Source organism: Grammomys surdaster, unplaced genomic scaffold, assembly GCF_004785775.1.
Source record: "Grammomys surdaster isolate TR1022 unplaced genomic scaffold, NIH_TR_1.0 174, whole genome shotgun sequence".
In the NCBI taxonomy this organism is placed as follows: Eukaryota; Metazoa; Chordata; class Mammalia; order Rodentia; family Muridae; genus Grammomys; species Grammomys surdaster.
Genome location: NW_021604622.1, coordinates 25,086,406 through 25,098,400, shown reverse-complemented (window position 1 = coordinate 25,098,400; position 11,995 = coordinate 25,086,406). Strand labels below are relative to the sequence as shown.

The 11,995-nt window shown below is 42.1% G+C and overlaps 1 protein-coding gene across 1 annotated transcript; it reads right to left on the bottom strand.

Annotated features, from left to right (window-relative positions):
* Positions 1–838: 838 nt before the first annotated feature.
* Positions 839–1,827, bottom strand: Tas2r1 (taste 2 receptor member 1). Its single transcript, XM_028767517.1, has one exon. The coding sequence runs from the start codon at positions 1,825–1,827 to the stop codon at positions 844–846; it is 984 nt and encodes a 327-aa protein (XP_028623350.1). The 3' UTR covers positions 839–843.
* Positions 1,828–11,995: the final 10,168 nt, after the last annotated feature.

Here is an 11,995-nt window from a genome sequence, read left to right as displayed (position 1 = left end):
AGCAGATGGAAGCACCATGAGCTATCCTCACCTACTGATGTTGCTTCATTAAAAAGACATGTGATGTGGGAATGTCAAATTGTTACTAACAATCAAAAGCACCTCCAGGCTGAGTGTACAAATGCAAAGCAAAAAGTCTTTACAAGCCATTGTCTATTGAGGGTGTACAATTACAGGAAATGAAAAGCTCCCTTCTTCTCTCTTTGTCTTCTTCCTTCTTCTCTTCTGCCTCTTAGAAGTCAGTCTCTTCCTCCTCCTTTTCTGTCAGTCATCCTTCTTATTAGTGGGATGTATACCAAGTTTTCTGCTCTTCGAGTAGATGAGCATGACCACAAGGACTGAGAAGGTCTGACTCTCCTCAGTGTCCTTTATTACCTGAAGAAGAGTGGCCTTACTGTATGTGACTCCAATAACAACAACAACAACAACAACTACTACAAAAACTAGAAAAGATATTCCTGATTCTTGTAATCAAGATATATACAGTCAACCATTCAAGTCTGGGGCAGTGTCTGAGTCTAGGCAAGGAACACAGGATGTTATAGAGTTCTGCCCTTCTGGTAGTGTAAGTTCAGTCTGGTGCTTTTATTCTTCTTTAAATGCTTTGCTTTGAGAAAATTATAGATTTCACATGCACTGCAGAAAAATATACAGAAAGTCCTAGAGTCCATTTGTTCTGCTTTCTCTATGACATCATCTTACAAAGTGATGCTTCAACATGACAACTGGGATATGGACTTTGATGTCATCTGCCAACATGTGTTGTAATTTGATGATCAATTTAACTCTTTGAAAGAGTACCAAATCTAAGATTAAACCTCAAACTGGACAATTAAGATGGCATTATACAGGCTTCTTGTTGGCTGAGTGATGAGTACCAGGCACTGGCAAGTCACTGAGTCTTGGGTTCCTTGAGGTGACCCAAGCTCTTGCACAATGACACCACTTACAATGGCCAATTAACATTTTTGCATTTCGTTTCAACTTAGGATTTCCTAAAATTAAGACAATTGAGTGTAATGAGGGGTATACACCAATAACCAATAAGCAGAATACAAAGGTTCTGTTCTCAAGGTGGAAGCCTTGGGTAGAGATCAGAATAGCCACCATGTAATGGGAAAGATAGAGGATGAGGAATGACAGAATGGACAGCATAGCACTGATGTGGGCATGCCTTCTAGGCTCCCTGGTGCCCACCATAGTCCTCATCTGCCAGCTATGGTTCAACAGGGAGAATATCAAGAGCAGAACAGCAACGGTGAAGATGAGCAACGGCAGTGTGAGTCCAAGGACAAAGACGGAGAATAGCGTGGCATTCACTGTGCCGACTCGAGTTGCATTTTTAGAAAACAAGTTTGCAAAGATTAGTTTAGGAATTATTGAAGTCTCTCTGCTATGAATAAAGGTAGTACTAGTTACATAGAGGACAGATCCAAGGATCAGCCATGGTACCAACCTGGATATCCTCATCTTTAGCCACAAAAAGAGTGGGTGAGGGATGGTAGCAATCTTAGCACAGTAGTAAACGCCAAGCCATGTGGCAAACCAAAGACTTAGTTCATTTGTAATGAAGACAAAGGTAATATTGTCAGCAAATAAAGTGTGTTTCACCAAACAGAATAGACTCAGTTGTCCAAACAATAAAAACAACTGCAGAATGATCCGAGAAGTTGCCAGGCAAGAGAGAAGCAAATCCAGTGGGGCCATTTTCTTCCACATGATCAAGTCAATAGCATTTACAACTATAATGAGGCCATTTGCCAAGATGCCAGTGAAAAACTGTGCCACCACGACCAGAAGGAAGAAGAACATTTGACCTTCCATCATTTTAAAGAGGAAAAACCAATGACTTCTTTAAATAATACATAGAGTTCTGCATGGTCTCAGCCATTTATGATTTCTTCTTTCTTTCAGTTAGACCGAAGTCCCTTTGGGGACGATGCTAACACAAAGGCAGTGGAAGAGGAAGGTGGGGCTCATTTGTTTATAGCGCTGCCATCTCAACTCAAAGACAGTCAAATAAGAACAAGATACCATAGAAACAAATTGTGCCTTACTGATGGCTTTTGCATTTTTCCGGTCTGCTTAAGTGTCAAAGTCATCACAAGTAAATTGTGCAACCAGATGCGTCCACGTAGCTAGTGAGGACCACCTTCATGCATAGCCTTACTTAATTAAGATTCTACTTAAAGCTAGTGAAGCATCCCCAAGCATCATACAAAACCAAATCACTTTTTTCATAGAGATGCCATAGGAGTAAGAAGGTACGTTTCCTACACATTAGTTCTCTAGGGTGCAGAATCAGCAGCTCAGGACCACCTCAAACACTGTTAAATAATAAGTCACACATGATAAAACACAAGGCTAAAAAGGTGCTAGGAGGACAGTTCAGCCGGTAAAGTACTTGCTATATAAGCATGGGAACCTGAGTTCAATCCCCCAGAAGTCACAATTTTAAGAACACTCACTGTGGTAATAACACAGGGAAACAGAGATGACACTGATAAGCCTGATTAGCAAAATCTTCAGTCTAATGGTCTCCCAACAAAGCTGTTTCAGATGAACCTAGCCAGATCTCATTAAACCAAGGTGAACCATATCCTTGAGGAGTAAGACTCATGGTTGGACTCTGGTTTCCACACAAATGAGCACTCTTAATATGAACACGTAACATTAGTATACACAGAGCTTAGGAATATAGTTTACATATATGTACCGACACTGGGCAAAGCCTAAGGAAGTTCATGCAAAACAAAACGAAGATCACTCAGGATCCCCATGAGTCACCATCTGCTGATGATCCAGAGTTTGAAACTTTTGCTCTGTTTTCCTTCCAAAACAATGAAAACCTTACCACAGGTAAGAGTTGAAGGGGCAAGTAAAGGGTTGTTATAATTGTCCCATAGGTTAGAGTGAAACAAGCAAGCATTTTCATGTTTAGAGAATGCTATGTACTGAGCATTGTTTCATCCTCGAATATATTGACATTTTAAAGTGGAAAATTGTTTTATTTGGTGGGTGAAGCGAAGTCCTGTGTAATCAATGTAGGATGGCTATCATAGACGTGACTCTGCCAATTATCATCACATCACGTCATATCTCTAGCCTGTGACAATCAAAGACATTTCCAGACAATATCGAATGATTCTGGGGACAAAATCACCCTGATGGAAAACCAAAGTCCCCCCAAAAGCAAGAACAATGCAGTTTCCAGATGCTGCTCTAAGGTGTGGTAGCCTGAATAAAAATGGCCTCCATAAGCTCATAGGGAGTAGCATTATTTAAAGGGATTAGGGCATATGGCCTTGTTTGAGTGGGTGTGGCCTTATTGGAGGAAGTGTATCACTGGGGGTGGGCTTGAGGTTTCAGATGCTCAAGCCAGGCCTGGTGGCTCACTCTCTCTTCCCACTGCCTGAAATCAGGATGTAGACCTCTCAGATACTCTCCAGCACCATGTCTGCTTGTGTGCCCACATGCTTGCCGCCATGTCACTAATGGACTAAACCTCTCAAATGTAAGCTGGAACCAATTAAATGGTTTCCTTTATAAAAGCTGCCATGGTCATGGTATCTCCTCACAGCAATAGCAACCCTAACTAAGATATAAGACTAAAGGTACAGTAAGTGAATCCTGTGTTTAATGTGAATTCCTTAGAGAATTCATCGGCAGAGTGAAAAATGAGGACAGCTTATAAACATTGGGTAAATTAAAACTTCCAGCTTAGCATGTAATACAAATGCTCACGAGACCCCATATCAAGGCGTAAGTCCTTCTGTTACCTCGCCCCAGGGGCTCAGACAGGATTCTCACCAGAACCTTATTTACAGACAACTAGAAGAGGAAGGATGTAAAAACAAGTGACAGTCACTCTCCTTAAGACACAATTGCTCTGTGCGTTCTTAACAGTTTCACGTAGGGTTACCTCATGCTTGGTGAGGTGGGGGGAACCAACAGCAAAGCTCTCAACCAGCTGTCAAGGGAGGTAGGTTGGGAGTGGACACTCCCACACAGATCCAAGTTGGGACAGGATGATGGGACAAAAGTCGTTCTTCCTCTGTTAAAAAGAAGGAACTTCAGTGCAAATCACTTTTATTTTGTAATTTGCTGGCTAGAAAAGCACAGTGGAGGAGCACCCATCTGCGGAATAGTGAAGTCGAAAACTCCAAAACCCATGGACTTCCTCATTTTCTCACTCAAGTGTTCTGCTACTGTTCCTGGCACTTCCATTGCAAACATGACTGATCCGCCCTAAGTACCATGAGGCTCAGTACTCATGCATTTACTCAATCATTCATTGCTTGGCTTGTGAAGTAGAACCAAACTGAGCTACTACACAGTAGAGGGTGAGACACAAGCCACTATGCAACACCATTTCTAACTCTCCCTTCCTAGCCAACAGGCACATAACACTAACAGTTCACTTCGTCTCTTCTAGCATGGCCATGTTGTTTACAGCATGGATCAGTCCTTGGTGAGCTTTCAGCCTGGGTCATAGAGTTCACCACTGTAAACTAAATCACTAGAGTGTACATAGCACAAGAGAGCAGAGGGAAGATTTGAGCCCAGAACAACAGTATAACCTCTCAGTGCCGACAGAAAAAAAAAAAAAACAGAAAAGGGAACACACAATTTGCCAAAAAATTCAATCATGCCTACCCTCCTTGTCTCTTGCATCCTAGCATCTGTAGAGGTCACTGGATTCTCAGATAGTTCACTGTAACTTGTTAGAACCAGCCTAAGGAATAGAGACAACTGAGTAAAAATACACACCATAAGGCGTAAGCTACAGCTTTTCCATTACAATTTTTTGTCATTGCACTGGCTGGTGTTGTGTGTCAACTTGACACAAGCCGGAGTTATCACAGAGAAAGGAACCTTCCTTGAGGAAATGCCTCCATGGGATCCTGTAATGCTGTAATTGAGAGAATGCCTTACAGCATTCTCAATTAGTGATCAAGGGGGGAGGGCCCCTTGTGAGTAGTATCATCCCTAGGCTGGTAGTCTAGGGTTCTATAAGAAAGCAAGCTGAGCAAGCCAGGGGAAGTCAGCCAGTAAGCAGCATTCCTCCATGGTTTCTGCATCAGCTCCTGCCTCCAGGAGGGTTCACACAGGGTTCCTGCCCTGTGTGAGTTCCTGTCCTGACTTCCTTTGGTGATGAACAGCAATGTGGAAGTGTAAGCTGAATAAACCCTTTTCTCCCCAACTTGCTTCTTGGTCATGATGTTTTGTGCAGGATTAAAAACCCTAATTAAGACAGTCATTTTCTCTTCAGAGAGCACACGTGCCAAAAGCATGTCACCTCGAGACAAGAGCTATCACCAAACTTGTCTGAGATAGCCATGTCTTCTTGGGTCATGAGCATGTGTATGCAGATGTGCATGTATGTGGAGGTGCAGGTATGTATGAGTGTGCACAAGTGTGCAAGTGCATGTGCGCACAGGTCCAAGTGCACATATGTGCATATATGAAGAGAAACCAGAAATTAGTCTTTGGTGTATTATTCCACATGGTCCCAGCCATGTTGGTTATTAAAACTGGGTCTCTCAATGGAATGCAACACACAGATTCAGTTCGGCTGGCTCTTCAATGAGCTCTAAACAAATATTCCATCTCTCTGATAAAGGGATTACAAGCATTTGCCACCACTTGATTTACCTGGGTTCTTACGGGGATTGAACTCCGGTCTTCATGCTTTCAAGGTAAACATTTTACCAGCTGACCCAGGACCCCAAAGGCACATCTTGTCATTTTGTTGGTGGTTCTTGAGACTGACCCCAGGGCCTTGCTTTTGCTAGGCAAGGGCTCTGTCACTGAACTACACTTCTGTGTCTGGAACATCTTATACCAAGGGATGATGGAATATGAGCGTCTGTGAATGGCAAGTAGAAACTAGGATTGCTAATGAATGACCCATCACCAAGAAGCTGCCTATCAGAGCTCAAAAAGACCTCCAGAGTCAGATCCTCCAGTCTCTCTTAGGAGCCTACTATGTTAATCAGAGTAGCTGTGGGCCTTGGCTTCACTGTTGTACTAGGTAAGAGTGAGCTAAATACATTAATGATCAATGAAATAAATTCAAGAAAAGCTGCTTCTCAAGAGAGAGCCCCTTTGGGTCTTTCAGGAGGTTTCTTCTAGTGCAAAAAAAAAAAAAAATCAGAGAATCCCTGGAGCTGAGATGAAAACCATACACGTCTGGCTTCACCTGTCAGTCAGCGACTCAAAATGTTGACAGTTTTACATGGACAAATGGCTTGGAACAGATGGAGCAGGACCCAATGAAAAGACATTCACATGATCATTACCCCATATTACCCTGATTAAATGTGTTCACTCGCACTCATCTGTAATGAGCACTCATTAAAGGAGACAGCACTAAATATTCTTGCGGGAACTGACAGGCGGAAAAAGTTGCTTATTTATATTCAAATTGTTTAGCTGCTAGAAAGGAAGTGTGACCTTTTTCACATGCAGCTACAGTGAGGCAGGCTTTTCAGCAGGTAGAGGCTACATCCATCCATCCCATCCATCGTCAGAGCTTCTGATTTCCACCTACAGAAGATGTTTACTCTGATATAATCATTGTGAAAGTGAGCAACAGTTTAGTGCCCTTCCTAAGGGGGGGCTCTGTACCTCATTATCAGGGGGAACAATTCTCACTTTTAGAAACATGCCTATGTTAACATTCTTGTATATTTAACAAGCTCTTTCAAATAAGAAAGAAATAGATCCTTGGCAGTGAAAAGCAGGCATCTTTTCTGAATCTTTCCTGGACCACAGTTGAGTCTGTGTACAGCTGATATGGTATGCGTTCCACTTAAAATTCACAACATGGTGGTTGAGAAGCACCAGGCTCTTTCAGACTAATCATTCTTTAAACCCCATCATTTTCATCTCTCCACTTGCATGTGCAGTTGATCTTTGGGACTAAAATTGTCTTTAATATTCAAGTCACTTCCAAATACTTGTCCCTTCTCTTGCATTTATCCCCTTAATGTGTTTTTGGGCTTCCCCTGCTCCATTCAACACCCTGAAGTTTATTCACACTGCATCAAACAGAATAATGGAGAAACACGAGACATTGAATGTAAGTCTTCCCTGGACAGAACTCCAAGTCTGTACAAACAAGAATCCCTTGTGAGTAACAATAGGAAACCAAAGCCAGACACGCTGCCCCTGGAGGATGAGAAGAGCCTCGAGTCCTCCCACTGCTGCCTCCAGCTTTATCCCAAGTTCCTCTGTGGAATTCCAATCCGCTGCTGCTTCTCTCAGGTCCTTTCTCCCTCTTTCCTTCCCTTCCCCCTCCCTCCTTGTCCTCTTCTGGCTTCTTTCTTCCCATAACTTAATGCAAGCTCATGATGTGTATGAGGGGAAAGGCACTCGTCTAAGTTTAGAACAAGGAATAAACAGTCAAATGAGAGTCTCCATCATCTTGGAAATTGCATCGCAGTGGGAAAGATGAAACTAATGTTTATAGTGGTCATAGGCTCCAGGTAATGTTGAACGAAACATTTTTTAGAGCATGGGGTCAGGGAGGGCTGACTCCTAGAGAAAGACAGATTCAGAAGGGATGTCTAGGGATGAGAATTCCAGGCTGAGAAAGCAAGAGATGGAATGGAATGCTCCCCACTCTCATCGTAAAAGAGCTTGGAGCCATCAGCAAATCCACGTTCAAACCTCTGCCTTCCCAGGAGCAGCACAGACAAGAGAAAAGATCCAAGGAGGGATCCACCTATGGGTGGACATGGCTAGATAATCAAGAACTTGAGCCACAGAAACAACTAGAGTTCAACTTTAATATGTAAAACTCACTGCAAAGTTTGGCTGAGGGGAGATGTGGTACAGGAAGAGCCATGTTCTAAAGCATGTACCGTAGTGTGGTGGCTTGTGCTTTTAATCCTAGGACTAGGGAAACAGAAGCTGTAGGAGCTGAAGTTTAGCTTGGTTTACATAAAAAGTTCCCAGCCAGCCAGGCCTAGGTAGTGTGACCATATCTAATACCAATACTAATGCTAGGGATAGAGATAGGGCTAGGGCTAGGGCTAGGGATAGGGCTAGGGATAGGGCTAGGGATAGGGATAGGGATAGGGATAGGGATAGGGATAGGGATAGGGATAGGGATAGGGATAGGGATAGGCCTAAGGCTAAGGCTAAGACTAAGACTATGACTAAGAATGAGCAAGACTAAGAAAAAAAGAAAGAGAAGGAAACGCCACTTATTCTGGAAAAAAAATACGTGGAAGTCAGAAGAGGACAAATATGGGCCAGAAAGATCCCTCTGAAGGCTGCAGCAGACTCAGCAAGGGTTATTACTAGTTTAAAGAGATTGTGACTAGAAGGAAGAAGTGGCTGGATTGGGAATGCTGGGTTGAGGATGCTGATTGTGTTGAAGATGCTGGGTTGAGGATGCTGATAGGGTTGAGGATGCTGATTGGGTTGAAGATGCTGGGTTGAAGATGCTGGGTTGAGGATGTATTGTGAAACTAGATGCAACATTTGGCATTGATAGGAGAAAGGAGTGAACAAGAGAAATTACTTTTGTGTCATTGGCACGAATATTGGTCCTGATGTTAAGAAAGGGAACATTAGAAGAAAGGTAAAAATCAAGAATTGCTCTGTGGATGTGATCCACCAAAAATATCTACAAGGTCGGAAAGGTTATTAAGCACTAAATAGTAAGGTTGTGTTTGTGGTGCCATAGGATTGGAAGTAGGCTTTCAGAATTTGGTTGCCTCGAGGATGCTCATTGGAGCCATAGGGCTGGATTAAGACTCTACAGGGAAGAGATTACTGAGTGGAAATACGAGCAACACAATGCTTTTGTGATTTCAGGCTACTGATTGTCCCTCTACTGCCAGGTCTCTAGAAGGAAGCCCTGATGAAAGAGCCCTTGCATGCTTGACAGCAATCCTAGTAGCCAGGGACCCTATGCTATTTATCCATGGCTGATGCTATTCACTCTTTCATCTAAAATATCTGTCTCTTTATTTATAATATTTTTACTGGTGGTGTATTTGTTAAATTCAGTTATCCATGTTTTGCTGAACTTATCAAAGACCATTAATGTTTGTAAATTTTATCTGTGGCAGAACAATGTAAATTGCATGGGAATAATCTGTCATTCAGAGAGTAAAAAGAATACGATTACATAGTGAAAACAATCCGAGACCACAGGCTTTGAGGATACAGCATAATGTTTACAATTTATCTAATGTTTAAAATGCTCAACAACAAAAGACTGCATCCATTTGCCCTTCTGAAAATTATGAAATCAATATTCTGCTTCAGGTAGAATGAAATCAAGGAGCAGAGAAATTTGGGGATTTCTCTCAGTCATGCATCATTGCAGATACGCTTCTAGGACGTAAATTCATTCTGACCACTTCATCATAGACTCAGGGAACACACAGCGAGAATAAAGATTCTGTTCTTTATTATCTAATAGTGGAGGCAGGAAGATCAGAAGGCTACAGTTTTTACCTGGTGAGCACCTGTTCTTGTATTTACATGGCCTTTCTTTGGCAGAACCCTCTCTCCTCATACTATGATCTGTGGACCTTGTGGGGTACCAGCTCCATTTCTGAATTCAAGAAGTGGCATAGAACCCAGGTGTGACAGTTAATATATCACTCACATGTTCAGGCATATCTATTCAGAGGCCAACCGGAAGTCCAAAATTTGCTGTCTGAATTAATCCTCAAAATTGTAAGTCAGCGTTCTGAGCAAGGCACCCCTCTCTGCACTGGGGCTGCTTTCACCCACGGTGACCTGAACCTGTCCAGGAATGGGTCCACCTCACAGTCAGATAAACAAGAGTTCAAGACTGGGTGCTGCTTAGGTTTCAGCTCTAGGGCAGCCCTCATTTAATACTGGCCTTGACATTTAAATGAACTCATAAATTAGTGGTTGCTACTGAGTTGAGCCTGAGGTGGTTTTTAGCTGAGTGAAGTATACTATTATGACTGTGGGCTATCTGAAAAAGCAATGATGTCCTTTCCATGTCACACATTTAAGGGTTGGAGTCAAAAATGTTATCTGCCTAGAGCCAGCCATTTAGTGAATCAAGGGCTCAAACCTGTGATCTCTAAATTACAGCTGAGGACTCTAGTCACTGAACTTAAGGTTGTCTTTAATATATCACTAGAATAATTATTTTAGAATGAAGGAATATAGAAATGTTGGGGGATTTTTGTTCACTTACTTTTTTTTCTTTTCTAACACATAGTCACTCTGGCATCTCACATGGTATCACACTACAAAAAATTAATAAAGCATAAGGTTACCATATGGGTATTCAGAGTTTTAGTAATTCCCCACTGAACATAATACTTTTGGCATTGACCGGCTGTCTTTATCTAGAAGATGCATGGCCAAATAGATTCTAATACACATCTGTAAGTAAGTAGGTTGCAACTATTAAATTGAGCACATGGCTCAAAACAATGATGCATCTGTTGCCTAAAACTCATAGGATCATCATCTTTGTCTTGATTAAATCTCTCTTTTATTCTAGAATTTTCCTGCTTTACAGAGATGGAAATTCTGCCCAGAAGTGAGAGTGAAATGGAGGGACCAGACTTCAGAGTTTTATAGACAACAGTCCCCATGAAGCACCTCTTGGCTGCTCACAACAGCTTTCCACTACTTTTATCCATCCCAAAAGACACAGATTGCAGCACTTTACTTTGTTTCTCCAGAGCCAGGGAATGGGTTTCTTGGTGCCTTACTTCATGTACTTAGAGCGACCCTGAGTTTCCCTTTTCATGTAGAAACAGACACACATGTGTAGTTAGCTACCAAGATGTTCTAGAAGAGCCCCCACACAACCCATAATGAATAAAGTCAAGCTTTTGACCTTTTGAGAGACACTTATGTTGAGATTTTAGTGCTGTATAAACTTTGTGGATTTTCATGGGTTATAAAATATTATTTTATCTACTACCTGCATTGGTTTGAACATAGCTGTCCCTATAAAGCTCAGGTTGAAATTGCATTCCATCTGCAATAGTCTGGAGAGATGTGAACATTGGGAGGTGTGTGGGCTGTTGAGAAGCATCCGTGTCTTTCTCATGGGTGCCTCCGCAGCTCTGAAGCCAGCCCTGTCCCTCTCTCTGTCCCACTTGTCCTTTTGTTGTTCTGCTAGGTCACAGCACCTGGTCTCTGTCAGATGTAGTCATACAATTTTGACTTTCAAGCTGCAGAATTATGGACTCTAAAAACTTCTTTCCTTTATAAACTACCTGGTATATAAATTATATAATTACAACAGAAAGAACACTGGGATAGTGCTTGTATACATTTGCGCAGCTGATACTGTGAAATTCCATGACCAAGATTTAGAGTGAAATTCACAGATTCTGGAGGTATGAGAATCCATAGATTTTGGGTGTTTGAATTCAATACAGTAGATTTAACAGAAGACCAGAACACATCTGATATATAAAGGATTGTAACAGTAATGTGTTCCAACTACTTACTTATTGTGAAAGAAATGGAAATTCTAGAAATGATGGGAGATGCTTTGTTCCTTGATTGGGGATGTTCATATGCCAGGATTCCCAAACATGGAATGCTATGAGTTTCTTCGCCCTAAACCCAACCATGTCAGGCTCCACAAGAGTACAGCAAGACTCATGACCACAAGATTGAGGGGATCCTTCCATGCCCACACACATGCATCTGCATCTCCCCTTTGTTGACTCAAAAACCAGAAAGGTGTCTACAGAGCTGCTTCAGAATGAGAGAAAGGGAAAGCAGCACACAGCAGTGGCCCCCAAGGCTGTGATGGCCAAGGCTGTCTTGAGTGACAGAGGCCTAAGATGTCTTAAACAGTAGCAACATTAGAAAGAGGATAGCAACTGTCTTCTGTAGTTGTTAATAATCTTGGCTTGGTGTGCTGGACTCCCTACATTTGTGTTACATAAGGTGTCATGTGATGAAATTCCACATCTCATTTATTAATACGTCTGAATATTGTCTTGTTTCAGTTAAATAGACA